We start from the raw sequence: 17,455 nt of genomic DNA, 5'->3' as shown, positions 1-17,455 counted from the left end.
CACACACACACAAACACACAAGCAGAAACCTAAGCTGAAAAACGTAGAGTGGGATTTGAGCTGGAGGTACAGACGTGATCGTCTCCTCACTCTTGTTTGCATTTCCCTCCCTGAAACCAGAGTCATTCAGACTCAACAGCAAACCACAATGAGAAAGCTGATATCAAGTTGTTGTGAAGGAAATGTTTTTGTGTCATCATTTTACTGGCATGTTAAGTTACAGTCTCACCATTTCAATGTTGTGTTTGGGATTGAAAAAACTCTTGTTTTTGGATTTTAATGTCTAATTTGTCAAGTAAGAGACAAAGGCATAATGAAAGAGTGAAATGAAATATAGCTGTTCAGTCAGGTCACCTGCCTTGAGCTTCTTGAATGATAAAATTCCTTGTGTACTTGTTCTTCATTTTCCTCCTAAATTCAGTCACACAATTGAATTAAAAGTTGTGTCATCAACAAGGAAACGATCTCCGCCCTTTTTAAAACTGTTATCTGTCTAATGTTCACACTTCCCCAGATGTGGAAAAAACAAAGGTAAGATTTTGTCCCTGGTTTTTTGTTCCTAACATTCCTTGGTTAGAAAGCTCCAAATTCTGTTCCCTGCTTTCCAGATTACATTGTTGTGACTGACTGTTTAGAGCCTCAGACACTGCAGGTCATTCTCACCCATCATTCCTAAAAGTTCAGCACTCCTTTACATCTCTTAAGAATTAGGCAACATTTAGAAAATATCAAACCAGGGAAGCAGTTTTCCCTCAAGCCATGGCAAATAAACACAAAGGAATAGATATCAATTACTCTTGACTGACATAGACAGTCAAAGTCGAAATTGTATTCCTGGAGCACCTTTTTAATTCATTTTGGTTGTGCAACATAAAACCAGGTCAAATTAAGTACAAGAGTCAATTTATAGCTCATGCATGAGTGTATCTTTAGCCCTGCTGATCCACTTAAACATGAAAGGTGTTTGTGTTAGACAGAGTTTAAGTTAAGGACAAGCAGAGGAAGGGAGTCAACACGACAACTCAAGTAGAGCTTTCCAGATGTTATGCAAAGGATGTGACTTCATTCTTGTAAAGTCCAAGACAATCTTTCTCAACACAAAACAGCCCCAGTGTCAACAAGATACCTTTGTCTGTCAGGCATGAGAACGCACACGCACATACACACACACACACACACACACACACACACACTCAGAAATATACAAATAAACAGCATGCAATAAGAGGATAAATTAGCAGTTTACATTGTGTGAGTAATGTCATATCATATAGCCTATGCCGTGTTATTCATATACCTTAGTGTATTTTCTTCTACATGACATAACAAGGAAAATCCTAACTTGAGGATGATAACACTGAATGTCTAAACTCCAGTTTATCCTGCCGGTGAACTCTCAGCAGGCCTCTCACTATCTTCCTCCTTCCTAAACAGTTTCCTAATTTCACTCTGAAACCACTCTGCTGACGTAAGGTTTACCTCCGTCCACCGTGGGCAGGAGAGGAAGATCAGGACCTTTCCTCTCCATGTAGAATACCTCCCTTTCTATCCTGTTGGGCCTTAGGCTAGAAAATATTTTTTCAGATGCTCTGCCTCCTGCACCACTGTTCATGTGTGAGATAGTATTCTTTTTCAGGACTGTACAGCTCCTACCAATTCACATAATCAAGCTGACACTCATGACAAGAAATGATAAAAATCTTTCCCAGAGAGCCACTTGCAGAGTGTGACTCACGTTTTGTTCGAGTTTCCAGCTCCAGTTTCCGAGTTATATTTTAGATAATTAAAAAACACGTTGGACCATCAAAAACAAGATGTCTGAGATAAAGTGGGGGAGGTGGAGATCTGCCTCGTTCCCCGCAGTTATCCAAACAAAGTGACGGGGATGCCTGTGGATCACAAGCACTGCACCTGTAAGTCAATCCGTAGCAGATGTGATCTTTTCTTTCTGGCTGTGAGAAAATGACCATGTTTTTATAATGTGCAAAAACAGCATTTAGGACAATATGCACAGAGGCAAAGCATGGGCTCTTCAGAGAAACCAACTATACTGGATCACTACCTGGCCCCAGGTTTTCTTATGTCAGTTAGATTGTAATTTGATTCCTTATTTAGGAAAATGCATCATGTGATCACATTATACATTAAAGAGAGCCACAAGATTTTTGATATTGTACTGTAGTGGTACAAATTCCCTAAAAGGTTTGCAGGGAATGAAAAACTAACTGACACAGTGAACCTGGGGCTTTTGGGGCCCCTGGAGGGTTTGGTGCTCGTCGTTGCTGGGTTGGTAATCCAGCCTTGACCATATGAAGATCGTTGCAAGTTGCTTGTGTTTTGAAATTGATGGGAACGGGTTAAGGGAAAACGTACCCCCTGTTAACTGTGTCAGACTGGTGACGTGTGTTATCCAGCAAAGGACCATATCGCTTACAGTGCTACTCTTGTTGTTATTAACAGTATAAATGGCTCCTCATCTATAAAAGTGAAATATATTTGAAGAGTTTAAAACACAGCCAATCATAAACTGTTACAACTCTGGTGACCTTTGCTAACAGTTCGCTGTGATATTCTCATCCACTTGGCATCTTCCCAAAAGTTCAACTACTGTACGTCCTCAGCTGCTGCCAGTACCATTGTCCACACAAAAGGGAACAAGAGTGTTGGCCCACGATTCCACCTGTTTCAGCTGTTTTGGCCATTAGGTCCAATCAGTGCTATCGTCTCCCTTTCCTGTCATGGGAAAGTGGCCGTCGCCTCTGGAACAATCCCCCCCACACACACACGCACACACATTCAACACACACACATACACACACTTGACCAGCGGCCAAAGGGCGGGGACGTCTGTTGGGACAACCCATAATGCTTTTAGTTTCTCCATGTACGTACAGCTGCCAATACATGTGCAATGGGAAATGTTCAACCTCCCAAAAAGGAAGAGGGGCTACATTTCCTCGCTGAACTCTCTACATGATACTCCTAATGCTTCTAAAAAAAAGAGTTCACATTCCTCAAGGAGTCCTCTGCCAACACACATCTTACATCATCAGGATGCTGGACTGCTTCTTGACCTTTAAGAGGGGAATATGTTTGGAACCTTTTTTTGTCTTTGTCCTCTGACCAAAATAAGGAAATATAAAGGAGCTGCACAAGCCAAAACAGCTGGAAAATGTGATTGCATGTGGAATAATTACAGTAATATTCACCAAGCACGAGGATAAACCATTAAAGTCAGGAAATCACCTTGTCAGATTAGGTGCTATGTTCCCATTAGTGCACATTGATTGTACGGCATTCCTCAGCATGCCCTAATGACTGGAATGCTTTGAAGAATGGCATAACTGAATTTGAACTAATTCAAATAAACAGCTGGCAAATTGACTTACGGACAGCTACTCAATAAAAATCACAGAGGCATCATTTCTGACAGTTTGTCATTCATTTTTATTCAAATCACCACAACAATTCCAAATGAAACCAAATGTGTCATGTTGGAGAACAGAGGCACAGAAATTTGATTTTTGGCAACACAGTGAGGATAAAGAATAAGAAGAGCAGAACACACCATTACTTCAGTTTGGTATTACGCTCATTGAACTGAGCCTGTCATCCAGCAATGCATCCAAGGAGTGGGCTGAGGGGACCCCAATCATGCCTCCTTTACGTAAGTTCTCACTGCGATCACGTCTCCCATTATGCATTTCTGTGTGTGTGGGGAGGGGGGGAGAAATCAGGTACAAGTGAAGACAAATTCCTTTATATGCTTTGAATAAGGGGAAGAATTTAAGCTGTAGCTATCACACAAAGCTGTAGTATGTATAATATTTCTACAGAGGTATATAATTTTTTTTTTAATCTCTCATGATATAACTGCACTCTGCCAAAAACAGAACATATAAGGCAGATTCTTAGTATTTGTGTCCTTATAGTAGCTACTTAAGTGTAGTTTCCCCCGTTTCATTAGGAATGCAATGTTATTTTTACCCTAAGATACATGCTTGCCCTCGTTCTCAAGTGAAATGTGGAGTATGCAAGAGCATGCAGAAATAACTGGTCATGAACATTACATTTACATTGGCAGACTATTTGTTGAACCTTAATTGGCCTATGATTAAAAAACACTGTAGTATTCAAGTAAAGATGCTTATGTGTAATGAAGTGAATTTAAAGACTACTACATGTAATTAAATGCATCTAAAAGTTTAAGTTACTTCTGTTACTACAAAGTTTTATGATTTTACCCCCCCCCCCCCAAAAAAAAAAAACAAAACAAAAAAAACCTTACCGCTACTAATTTGCCATCTGTGATCTCCCTCTCGATATTCGTCTCTTTGCCGTCCCAGCTCTGTTTCTGCACAAGTTTGCCGTTCTCCAGCGTCACCACGGTCTGCAGGGCACAGAACAGAGACAACCCGTCAACTCCCGCAAAGGAGCTGTGATTTAATTTGTTTTGCTTTCTCTGCCTCTCTCTCTTTCTCTGTCTCTCTCTCTCTTTCTCTTTCTGTCCATCACATCACACTAACCCTTGTCTTCCTATCGTCGGCGGTGGTCTCCTCAAACGGCTCGTTCAGCTTGAACTTGATTTCAGTAGTTTTGAAGGTGCTCTGAGACTTCATGCATACAATCCCTTGGTCGTCCACGGTCACTATCAAATTGGGCTTGGTCCGGTTCCCCACCTGCCGGGTTGCAAATCCCACACCTGCAGAGCGGGAAGGTAACGTTATCGTGACAAAAAAAAAAAAAAAAAAAAGTCAACATGCACTTCATTTAATACACTGGAAACATTTGCACTTGTTTGTAGACGAGCAAATCCAAATATTGTGAGTCCATTTTTTTTTTTTTTTTTAAAGTTATTTCTACTTTTTTGCCATCAAATAATTCACAAACTCTCCTACCAATTGCCTTCATGTAGTCATCAAAGTTCTCGCTGGAAATCATCTTCCATGTCCCAACAAAATTCTCAACCATGTTTGCAGTCTGGTGTGATATCCTCAACAACGGCCAGTGGGGTGACTCCGGATTCAACTCGCTTCCAGTGTGGGAACAGGATCAGAGCGTTTTTAAAGGGCCAACCCGACATTCAACCACGCAGGAGGAGCCAATCACAGCCTGACACGTCACGTAATAGAAATCCAGCATCTGTTTTCTCATTAAGAGTTTTTAAAGTTGATTTTCAAATACAAGCTACTAGGACTTTCTAACATCACAATCCAAAATGTGTTGGCTTATAATAGATATTTACCCAATTAATATATGATTTTCAAATTATACAATTATAACTTCTAAAGCATTTTAGAAAAGGGTCCCTAATTTGGTGGTGGGACCAATTTTACCTTCCTGTATAGTGGGAGACATTAAAGTGATTTAGTCTAGAATATCAATATGAATGATAAACACAATCATGAACATATTTCTGCTTAATAAAAAAAAAATGTTTGAAATACATTTTCTATGTGAAAAGCATGGATGTAACAAGAATCCATCCATGGAGAAACACCATTAAGTTAGAGATGCTAATGGAACAGGGGGTAACTTGCAGAGAGGACGGGATTTCAGTTATCTGTGACTGGGTGAAAGGTTTTTTTTCAGTGAGGCTGCATCTGAAACTCTGTGCCAAATTACATGTAAGCCTGCTGTGTCAAAGGTTGGAGCTTGCATAATGTTCTCTAAAACGCTGGAATGGTCTCTTTTATCAGGAAAATGGCACATTATGCAAGGACACAGCATGACCCTCTCCTGATCACAGCATGTTTTTTTTAGCAGTTAAAGCATTTCAATTGATGTCTTTAATTTGGAGAACATAAGCATAACTGATGGGGATGTTCAAACCATTTCCCATTAACAACAGGGTGCAGTACTTTTTTTTTGTTTGACTGTAATAAAAGTTCATGTTGACAGTGGAGAAAAAAAAGGAATTTGGAACGAGTGATTCAGTTGGAGGAGTAACTGACTCAATATCATTCCTGTCCAAATTAGATCACATCACAATCAATGCAGGGCTTAGCTTCAGTGAACCAAAGGTCAACTCACACCAGAATCCCCACATTTACATGAGACACTTTTATTATAAACATCTAATAATGTATACAGATAAATACAGTTAAATTCCAATACAGGTATATTCAACACACAGATCTTCACTTCTTTGCTGCAGTTTTTGCCTGCGAGTCCTTGGCTAAACACCGTGACTGAAACGCACTCAGCATTTCGCTGCTGGTCAACTTTGCTCCCTTCATCACCAGCCTCTCCCCATCTGCTGTAGTACAGAAAGAAAAAGACACAATGACATGACTCACAGAGCCACAATGGCAATGTGTATAAGGAGTCTAAGCGACAAAGAGGTGAAAATGTAACTCTGAGAAAAAGTCAGCTAACACGCTTGGCTACTTCCATACAGTGCTGTGCTGACCTATGGCAGACATTTCTGCCTTTGTTAAGTACTTGACTCATTGTGTGTACCAGTGATGATTAATGTGTAATAAGTCATACAGCATGACTTTATGAACCTGGTCCTGGTTTATTTACTTTAGCATACTGCCTTTCATCATAAGCATGTCTCAAAGTTCTTCTCTAAAAAGGAGCCAACATGAGCCAAATGACATAAAAAAGAACAGGTCACACTGATGTCTTCAAGCTCTGGCTACATCTTATGGGGAGAAATCATTGATGGAATCTGTAGGCTTTTCTTTTATATTAAGACAGTCACATTTATGTAAATGTAATTGACAAAACAAAGATTTTCTTCTTTAGTAGTTCGTTTTTCGAGAATGTAACTTAATGTAATTTAAGCATTTTCAAGATGCAATATGATGCCTTTATTTTTATTTATTTTTTATTCTGCTTCAGTTTGAGATTGCAAAAATACCAAACTGAACAGTCTCTCTTTGATAATTAGCCTGGGACATGTCTTTACTTTCTAGTATATGGATGAATAGTAAAATTAAACTACCTGAAATATCTTCTTCCACAAATTTCAATGTAGTCAGACAATACTTACAATAAGTAATGTCCACCACTGGTTCAGACATGTCATGTTTCACCATGGATATCACCTCACAGTTCATGTTGGTAGACCTGGCCTTCTCTGAGCCCACCATGGCCAGAAACTCCCTGTTATATGCAATATAAAAGATGAACTTATATCTTTGCAGAAAACTTACCAAACTATATTCAGACTAATTAAAATGAGTCCCACTTTAAAATAGATATAACATGGGAATACTGTTAACTAGGGGTGTCGAAAATAACCATTTTATTTAAAAAAAAAAAAAAATGAAATATTGATGTCATGTTAAAAATACACATCGTGATGGCAGATGTTACTCGTGGATCTTTATCAGTTCAGCCAGTTGCCTTTTCACCATCCATTAAGAGTAAATTTTCATTGTGTATATTTATGGTTACAGACGCTCTCTCCACCTCCCTACACTTGTGTTTGAGTCTAATTCATTTGCCAAAAAAAGAGACAGAATACACAGTAAACAAAGTTAAAGATGAATTTGACTGATTTTTTTCTGTAGCTATTGCGATAATATTGTTATTGTGAATTATTTTCTTTTTTCTACTGCTTACACATGAATAGGTGTAAATATAAGTAAAAATATAAGAATATGCCTGGATAAAAAGTATTTTTAATTTTTGATACCCCAGTGCATCTCACTGATGCACTTTTAAGGAAGCAAAATCATCAAAGCAGAACTTTCAGAGAGAATTTTTACATAGTGGTATTGCCACTTTTACTTAGACAGCTAGGAAAAAAAGTAAATACATCTTCCACCACTAGTCATTTTTGTTTTGGGATGCTGCTTTTCAGGGGGACTGCAGTCATCAGGTGGTTAACAGCACTAAACAACAACATAGGAGTTTTCACACGCACGTACGTACCCGCGCGCGCGCACACACACACACACACACACATACAGATTAAGGCGCACTCAAAAGCAAATATGAAGGAAAGTTGACTGAACAGTGAATCCCGGAGTATGACGTAAGAATAAAAGGGGTTTCCTATAACGACTATGCCTTTAAGAAAATGTATAACGCATATTAGCTCATATGTTATGTAAAAGCTAACACTAGACAGAGAGGAAACATACTTGTACAAATATAAAGCTGTGAAATGACACCACAGTCACTTCAGGTTCGACAACACAAGTCATAACTATATTTCTCACTCCAAGAAGCGTTAAATAAAACAAACTCAGGTGGACTTCTGTCTGGAAACACTGCCGTGTCCCTTCACAGATTGCTAACCTCTTTCTCTCCGCAGTCAGGAATAAACAAAACGACGCAACAACACGAGCAGTCAACACAGACACACTTCTCACCTTGTGGACCGGACGTTGGACTCGAACGGACAAAACCGAACCGTTATTGTCTTCACAGCCTTCAGCAGCACGGTCGCGTTACTGGTGGCAGCCATGTTTGTTCTGCAGTGACCTCTAACCTCGCCAGAGAGTGATGACGCTCATTGAGCCACTAGAGGGCGCCAGAGGATAAACCACTCACCGCTGTTAGGCAGGTAGTTGACTGGGAAACTAGTGGATGCAGAAATGTCATTAGATGCACATTTAGAGATGATAGATAAACAGTGGGTTTTATTTGAGATTTGCTTGCCTAATATACGTAGAAATATGTGAGGATAGCAATGATTTGGATTGTATTTTTTTATGTGGTTTATATTTTGATTTCCACCTTCGCAGTTCCTAAGTTCATGCATATTTACAATGTGTTTTCCTTGCTTAGCATCTGTTAAAATCCTCAACATTTGATTTGCATCCTGTATTTGCTCTCTAAAAGTTGGTATTTTAACATCTTTGAGCAGAGGTATGAAATTTATTGGCTGTGATGCTGTTGCCTTATGTGTGAATACATTTCCAACATGGGGTCTAGAGAAGATGTCTTGTTTGCTTGTTGAATATCAGACCTCTGCAGGAATCAGTGATGTAGCCTACAACCATGTCCCTGCTCTCTCTTATAATGTCAGGTGTCCAGGTAAACACACAGTAATAGTTAAATAACACCAAACGCGCTATTAACAGCCTTCATAAAGGTAATCTTAAAATTCAACACAGTAAGAGCTTTGTAAATACCAGCGTCTCGTTCACAATGAAATGACAAAGCTCATTAACGCAAACTCAGAGGTAAACTGACTGTGGCACCTTCCTGTAATCATCTGACAAACAATGCCACAGATCAGAATTACGTTAGTGGGTGGTTGGGGTGTGGTGGGGTGGGGGGTCTGTCAGGCACTAAGTCAATAAAGGAGGTGCTGCTCTCCAAATAGACAATCAAACAGACACGTCTCATAATCAAATAGACAAGGAGGATGCAAAATGGTCCCCAGCTACTGCTGCTTCCTGCACTCTGCAGATGAAAAAGGTCAAAAGCCTTTCAGGGTAGAAAAACATGTCAGAAATGGAAATGCATTTGAATTTTGACTGGGTTAGCACTTGAGTCAAATTTAATTAAGGCATGAATTGTTTCTGTGAAGTAAATAATGGACGAGGCGTCTGGAGCATCAAATCAAAACCATTTTGCAATTTTTTATTTTCTTTTGAAGGGAAGTTTGTCAAATTCGATTTTTCAGGGTGGAAACTATGACCAAGTGGGCATGTATTTATCTCTTGGCCACGTCTTTTCAGCAGCTGCAGCAAATGTGATTTCATTATATTTTCTCAGTGAACTGATCATTAAGTTTCAGTGGTCAGATATTATTTTCTCTCACTAAATAACGTGGTTTGGGGGGGGGGGGGGGGGGATCTCCAGAAAAGAGTGGGAAAATATTGCACAGTAATCAGTCCATCTACCCATTTTGTGAAACACTTGAGCTGTTTGCACTTCCTTGACCTCTATGCAGTATAGCTGGGTATTTATAGCCACCCTGTTTTTAGAGTTCATACAATTTATCCTAACTTCAACACGCCTCAAGTCTCTTTCCTGAAAGGCCGACAATCCGACTCAGCCTGTGACAGTTGGACAGTGGAGACATGGGGCTCTAAATTTAGACATAAAGCTACTGAGAGGCAGAAGCATTTCCTATGCACACCCCACACCCTCTCTACCACACACACACACACATACACAAGTACATATTTAAGTAGTTGTACTGTATGTCCAGTTTTAAGATAGTGGGAGAGAAGGCGCTCAGAAACAATGAATGCTCAAGTGGATGGTTGACCTCAGAGAAAAAAAAAGGTATTGTCTTGGTGAAGGATTTCATCTACCACAGTCTCTGCCTGAGCACAACAATAAGTTGTAAAATATTCTTTCCATTGTGAAATGATCTCTTGGGGAAACAGAGGTATTTAGGATATTCAACATGGGTCTTTTACAAAGTATCAATGCTGTTAGGCTTTTTCTCTGCTCCAGCTGTTTGGTGCAAGAATGTAGGCTGTGCTTACTACTTTTCCTCCACCGTGGTGTAACATGGTTCAATGTCTCATAACACTGTTCATTAAAGAGTTCATATACCATCTGCTCTTCACACCCTGGATGACACCCAAGTTAGGTGTGAATATGGAGTCATATAGAAGCTATAATTTTATTTGACTGTTACAGTAAATAAAGAGCCGCAACTGACAGACTGAATTTAGAAAGACTCTGACAATATATGTGTGAACGCCCTGAGGGTTTCTTAGGAAAAATACCAGAACATTTTCTGTTGATGAAAAGGTGTTCCCCCCCACACCCCTAGTGAGACAAACAGGCCACACAGTATGCAAGGAAGCAGCACTTTGGTAGAACTACAGTACATTCACTACATCAGTCAGTTGTTTCTCAGGAACTCCCAGGAGTCATAAGGGCGCCCATCAGAAGTATAAATAACACAAAGTCATACTGTCACTGATGAAAATGAAAAGAAATAAAACTGCAGTGCACTCTTAATTATATTTCACACTCTTTTTATTCCTCTCTCCACTTGTTAAATATGACAAAACACGTCACTCAAATCCCATGGAGCTCATAAATCAATAAAAACAAAAATGTTGTCTGTTAAGCTCCTCAGGGCAGTCTGTTCTGTTTATAGTTTCTATTGGCATGAAACCTTCGACAATCCCTATCAAAGTGTCACTGCTAAGCTTTATCATTACATTCTGTGAACGTCTGCGTCCATGTTTTAATGGTGATTGTGCATAAATAACTTCTGTTCAAGAGAAACTACTTGATACTATGATACTATACTGAAAAACACCTGCTGTCTTCAATTCGTATGTACTGTATATTATTAGAAGATTTAGAAAATCATTTCACATCAAATAACCAAAAATCAACATGAAGGTGTGTTGGAGCAGCAGCGATTCAATAAAAGTGAATAAACTTAAGAACCCTTATTTATTCACAACCAAGTATATATCTATAACCAAAAATAATATTCCAACAGTAAGTGAGACTTGAATGCCACAGTTTTTTAGTTATATTTTAGTATATACAACATTATAATATGTGTGTTTATTTCACTGCAGTTAATATTCAGATATATCTATACCTTATTAAAATTTTAATGAAGTTGGATATGCAGCTACCAAAAACAATATTCAGTTTGACAACATTTCCCATAATCCTTTGATCTACTCACTTAGGTATTTGTGAGTGTGAAGGTGTAAACTACCGTTCAACTGACTGCAAAAGACACCTGCAGCACATTCTACAGCACAGCCGCTAAGGAGCCAGCCTGGGCATTGTCATGGCGGACTTCATTTCCCATATGGCTTAGCGCGTCTTGCTCTCTGACACTCCTCCTCCCACCAGCGTCCTGGCTGGCGGAGCTCAGAGAGCGGAGCAGACTGAACTGAACATCTCGGTGTCTCTCACGTCCACAAATGTGGGCATCGCTGTGTGTAGCCTCTTCAGACAACACATCACCCTCATGCCTCTAATGTGACCCCGGAAGCTTCAGACCGAGAGGATAAAGGCGCACTGGACAAATCCGACCACTTTCTCTCCAACCAGCCACTGAATGCTGATTTGTGGACAGTCCTCTCTTTTCCCCTCTCTCTCTGCCTCTCTCTCTCTCGCTGGTAAGTGCCCGTTTCATATCTCCACATGTAAGTTGTGTTGTTTCCTTGTTGTTGCTGTTTATTCATCATGCGAGTTGCGTTTGCGAGCAGCAGTGTGTGAGAATGTGCCTGTGGATGGGCTGCGTCGGGAAACTTCACTGACAGTAGTAGTGACTGCGGCAGCCTCAGCGGTTGCAGTGAAAACCAAGCAAAAAATTTGAGTAGCGGTAACAGTGAAGCGGGAGCAGGGACTTGTTGCCTTTGCAGAGAACGTCTAGCGTTTCTTGTTAACATAAAAAACATAACATAACATAACATAACATAACATAACATAACATAACATAACATAACATAACATAACATAAAACAGTGCAGTGCTGCAGATTCAATGAATGTGAACAATACGACACTTGCAGATTTTGGGGAGAAGTTTAATGCAGTCGCATCCATATTCGTCTTCACTGATTCTTTCATTCTCTCTTGCGTAGGACTGGCTTCTATGCCCATGTTTTTATCATTCAGGCTGCTGCTGCAGGTTCAGTTTCAGACAATCCTGGTGGTTTATTGGATGTAAAAGATAACTGTGTAACCTTGGTGTTACCTTCAGATGTCCATGACCACAAACCTTAATATCCCTTTGATATTAACGGATTTTTGTCTGTGGTGGTGAAGTTAAATTCTCCTTATTCTTGTTTGTCTCCTTGTTTACAGTGTGCATGTATTCAGATGGTAAATTAGATGTGGTTTCATTAATTGATTGATTCACTTGTGGGTCACCACAGCGCTTATGGGAAACTACAGCATTTGGTCTCCAGAACTGCAAGATATACGCCTGTACTTGTTTTTTTGGAGATGCAAATCAACTTCTCCCATGGTGGCAGATAGATTGGTTGTAGCCACATACATGCACACACACAGACACACCGTACGGGTGGTCGTTTGTGGATGTTACCGCTGAGCCCCCCCACCCCCCCTGGATATCCTCAAGATATGCATAAACAGCACTATCCTCATTGACATTGACAAGAACATGGCCTCTGTTCTCATATGGCTCAAAGCTGGCATGCATGTATGCATGGACAAACACACATACTGCATGTGCATATATGAAGTAGACACACACAAGCTGAGACAGAAGCACACACACACACACATACACACACACACACGCACGCACAATCCTCCGACCATCTTTCTCCGTAATAGTGAATAAGAATTTCCTCTCTGCTGACCTGCCAAATAAATAAACACAGTTTTTCACACTCTGTCAGTTCTCCTCCAGTTCTCTGTTTTTTCCCCCAGAATTCTCTCTTCACACTCACACACACATTCACATGCACGCACACACACGGGCACATAGAGCCAAATGCCACCAATAACCCCCCCCCACCCCCACCCGTCGTCCTCCTCCCTCAGTCAGAGCTGATGTGTTTAGTTGTTGAATAGGAGCTGTTGGCAGTCCATCCACCCTGCAGCAGCCTGGCTCTCACAGAAGTTGATATTCACTTCAGCAAACATGCTTTGCTTCCCTTCGCGTGCACTTCACTTCCTCGTGTTATGTGCTAAACATTATTGAAATTGGTATTTTCCGTCGCATCTTTGAGTAGGAACATGGTAAATGAATACCCACCTGCCTGTTGGAACTGGTAACAGTTGTGTTTTACATAGTAAATGTGTAACCGTGCCAGAATTCGTCTCTTTTTCAAGCATCACATGGGCAGCTACAATAAATGTCATTCAGTGTTAAAGTCCAGGATGGGAACTAAATGACTCGAATGATGTTAAAAAAAGACCTCCAAATGCTCAGCCTCACTGTATGTCATCATATTATATTTATAAGTAGTAAGTAGTATAACACCCACATGTTAAAAAGGGTCAGAGCAGGATATGACTGAATCTCAGTCACTCTATGGGCGATTGACTGTGTCTAGGCAAGTTTAAGGGGACAGCAGGACGGCAAATGCTCTGTGACAATGTGAGCTGGAGAGTATTCATAGCCTGCTGCTAATGCTGGTATTTGGATGGAGACGAGGTTGGATGCTTGCAGCTGTTGCATGTAAGAAGGGAGATGAGTGAGGAGCAAAAGGGCTCGAGAGCGTTCACCCAAGGAGTTCACCAAACTGCACCATCGAGTCCAAGGTGGGTTTTGGTTTGGGTTAATATGGTTCAGCTTTTCGTTCCCACGCGACGTCAACTGAGGGGATTTTACCAACCAGCAAAGGCAGAAGTACAGTGTGCACCACAAGAACTGGTTCGTATGACTACATTGAAAGGCGCAGTAGCTGTTTCTAACGGCCACACTCAAATACCAAGTCGTTGACCAAGCCTTAACGCTTGCATTCGTATTACTGTTACCGTGACGATGAAGGTGCCGTACGCCTGCCGCTGGCACACTGCTATCAGTTGTATCTGAGGGTGGGGACAAGTGTCTTACACAGTTGTTTAGTTTAGGACTTGTTGCTTGACAAGTTTACCAACACGTTTACTCCTAGACATTAGCGAGGGGGCTACATTTCATTACATTTCCCTTCTCTGTTGCCTGTTCTGTCTCTCATGTGGATCTTTTAAATGCATCCTGACAGCATCATCTCATGGTCCCTGTGCTGATGTGAAAATTGGGTCGGCTGCTTTTCGGGAAACAATTATAGCACGGAGCTATTTAACCTCAGCAGGGCCGGTGTAACTCTTGTTGTAGAATTTTGAGTTACAGCACCTTGTGGTAAAATGACTTTGTAGAAAGTCATTTGCATGAGCGAAACTGTTCCGTTCACGAGGGGCGAAGCTGAACAGCTGCCTGTAATTGTGTACTCATTAAAACTGCTCATAATGTGTCTGATGGGCTGATAGAGAACACGGTGATGTTGCTGTACTGGGCCTGAAGGTCCCGCTGTTGAAAGGATAAAGTATAATCACGCCCCGTCTGACTGCTGCGAAAGTAGAGTTTCATCATAGGCTGTCAAGATGCCGTTTAGCAGACTACACACATTTCACACTCACTTAGGCTTTAACAAGCAAAAACCTCATCCCCATCATTGGTAGGCAAACAGTGAAGTGTTAGGCTGTGCACCCCAGGTTTTGCAATTACCCTGCATGGCCTGTTTGACACCCCTGTCCATCTGCGACACACACCTCGGGGAATTAGGCCGAAGATGGAGACTGGAGGAAGAGCGTGTGTTGCTGTGACTACCAAGGCGCTGAATGTTTGTTAAATGTCAGGCTTGCTTTGGATTGAGTAGGATTCTATTATGAAAGTGGAAAATACTGTTTTGTACTGGTGAGGCAGAGAGTATTTGTTCTCTCATTGATCTGGAACGAAGCAAAGTCGAGGAGCTGAATGTAATTATTTTCCCTTGCGTTGGTCAGGAGGGGATTTCATGTGATAAAAGCTCGATTTGAATTTCCATGTTTTTATATTGAACTGAAGTAGTGAAGGGACCCAAGTAGGTTGCATTTTAAAGTCCCTGGTGAAATTTGTAAAGTCTTGCATGGAAATAACAAAATGATCTCATAGTTCACGCTAAAGCTGTGTTTTATTTTAGATGATGATGTGGGTTTTCACCATACACAGAGAAAGAGGAAATACTTAAAGGCCTCTAATACGGGTTACAGTCATTTTGCAGTCAACAAAGTGTGGCCTTTGCGAGCCGTTAAAACACCCATATTGTGTTTCTGTGCGACTAAAATATATGTATAATATAATCTAAATATTCATAACTTCACAGGCTGATCTGACTGGCTTTAAGTTCCCTTTGCCACTTCTGCAAAAAAGCCCAAAACTGTATCTCCACAAAGCTCTGTATTTAAGGCTTCACCAAAAGTTAGTTGTAAATATTTCTGTATGATTTAAAGGTTTTAGCATCTTCTTAGATTTAGCCCTTTCATTCAGTGACGCTCATACATCCGATATCTTTAATCAGTAATTCTGCTGCAATGAGCCTGTCTGTCATATTCTGAGATGAGGGAACTCGCCGCGGGTGGAGAGATGTTCGTTCACTTTGCACTTGTTCACTCCAGCTGAATTAGGGGCGGTTGCTGAAAAAGTCTAATCTCCTCTGCCTGTAAAGATGAGATGATTTAGACAGAGTGAAAAAATGAAACGGATTCAGTCAGAGATTGAAGAGGGGGATTGAGCAAGAAAAAAGATATTAGATGGAGGGTATGAACGATGAGGAGAATAAAAAATGAGAGAGCAATTCCAATGATAAAAAGAGGATATTGATCTACAGTCGGGTTATCACTGGTGCTTCTCAGCCTCCTCAACAGTATTGACTCGTGCAGAATAGATTTTTCATTTGTTCTGTACAGTGTAAAGGGCACTTGTTATGCTTTTTTGAAATCCCATTTGTGGTAGTTATTAGAGCTCCCGTAGCTTCTTCTTCTTCTGAAGGGACACCAGCGCACGGTCTTCAGAGGGTGCATTTGACAGAGTTTGTGAATCTGCAGGAGGTTTAGAGCTGCGTTCAGCTCAGAAATGCAAATTCCCACAGTAACACCAACCAGCATGTGGCTAAAGACAGATGACAGGTTCTCGTTTTAAAAACTGCTTCTTTTTTTTTTTTTTTCCCCACACCTCAGTTAAATCAGGAAATTTTCCTATCGGCTTACTTCAAGCAGGGAAACTGTCTGATGCTCTGCTGGGATGAAATGTTAAATATTACACTAGTTAATCAATAATGGATTGAATCGTTTAACCACAATGAATCTCTTCTTCAGCAGAATGTGAGAGTTGCAGACTTTGGAAAGATGTATCATCCAGTCAGAGAATTGGTAATAGAGATAGAGAGATGTTATTAAATACATTTTATTCCAGCGTAGGAAGCTTTGTCAGAAATATATATTTCTATGAAAACTTCTCTGTTTTTCTTCTTCTGTTGTGTGTTTCTTTAACCCTGTATGTGTGTGTGAAGGTGTGTCACCTTTGGGACAAATAACAGCTGAGCTCATTATGTACCAACCATAGGAATGCCAAACCTCACATGTAGGTGTTTGCGATGTGTGTGTGTGTGTGTGTGTGTGTGTGTGTGTGTGTGTGTGTGTGTGTGTGTGTGTGTGTGTGTGTGTGAGTGTACAAGAAACATGCCACGCATTGTTAAAAGCCAGACTTGTTTGTCCTGACGTACAGTTGTTGGAATCCTGCCTGATCCTGCCCAGAAATGCACACACACACACACACACACACACATACACACACACACAAACACACACACAGACACACATTTTCCAGACAAAACAATATACACCAGCACATGGCTAACACAAACACCCTTACTCATGCAGTATACAAAAACACACAAGCACACACATGAATGGCAACAGACATGAGACAGACGGGCACTCACACACAGGATAGTCTCCCAGATCTCAAGACACCCACACATGCAGACAGCTTCAAACACGCTCAGGTTCCACGTACACACATATTACACGAATGTTTACCTTTTTTCATACATATA

At 40.7% G+C, this 17,455-nt stretch overlaps 3 protein-coding genes across 4 annotated transcripts in view; 1 reads left to right on the top strand and 2 right to left on the bottom strand.

The window, feature by feature from the left end:
* Positions 1–3,423: 3,423 nt before the first annotated feature.
* fabp4a (fatty acid binding protein 4a) lies at positions 3,424–5,055 on the bottom strand. The gene is made up of 4 exons (XM_023412318.2): positions 4,899–5,055; positions 4,527–4,702; positions 4,289–4,390; positions 3,424–3,706 (listed from the first exon to the last, which is right to left on the bottom strand). Exons 1-4 carry the CDS (start codon positions 4,969–4,971, stop codon positions 3,653–3,655), a joined length of 405 nt encoding a protein of 134 aa, XP_023268086.1. The 5' UTR covers positions 4,972–5,055; the 3' UTR covers positions 3,424–3,652.
* A 993-nt stretch (positions 5,056–6,048) lies between these two features.
* On the bottom strand, positions 6,049–8,472 carry mrpl53 (mitochondrial ribosomal protein L53). Its single transcript, XM_023412319.2, has 3 exons — positions 8,331–8,472; positions 7,001–7,113; positions 6,049–6,259 (listed from the first exon to the last, which is right to left on the bottom strand). Exons 1-3 carry the CDS (start codon positions 8,423–8,425, stop codon positions 6,141–6,143), a joined length of 327 nt encoding a protein of 108 aa, XP_023268087.1. The 5' UTR covers positions 8,426–8,472; the 3' UTR covers positions 6,049–6,140.
* Positions 8,473–11,759: 3,287 nt separating this feature from the next.
* Positions 11,760–17,455, top strand: part of pag1 (phosphoprotein membrane anchor with glycosphingolipid microdomains 1) — a 50,895-nt gene continuing 45,199 nt past the window's right edge. For both annotated transcript variants that reach the window (XM_087175617.1, XM_023412280.2), the window contains exon 1: positions 11,760–12,023. The gene's annotated coding sequence lies outside the window, so the exon portion shown is untranslated. The remainder of the gene's footprint in view (positions 12,024–17,455) is intronic.

The sequence above is a fragment of the Seriola lalandi genome, unplaced genomic scaffold, assembly GCF_002814215.2.
Source record: "Seriola lalandi dorsalis isolate HSWRI2012SDOR001 ecotype SW California unplaced genomic scaffold, Sedor1 jcf7180002054476, whole genome shotgun sequence".
Lineage (NCBI taxonomy): Eukaryota > Metazoa > Chordata > Actinopteri > Carangiformes > Carangidae > Seriola > Seriola lalandi.
The sequence above is the reverse complement of the archived record's forward strand: the minus strand, read 5'-3'. Positions and strand labels throughout refer to the sequence as shown.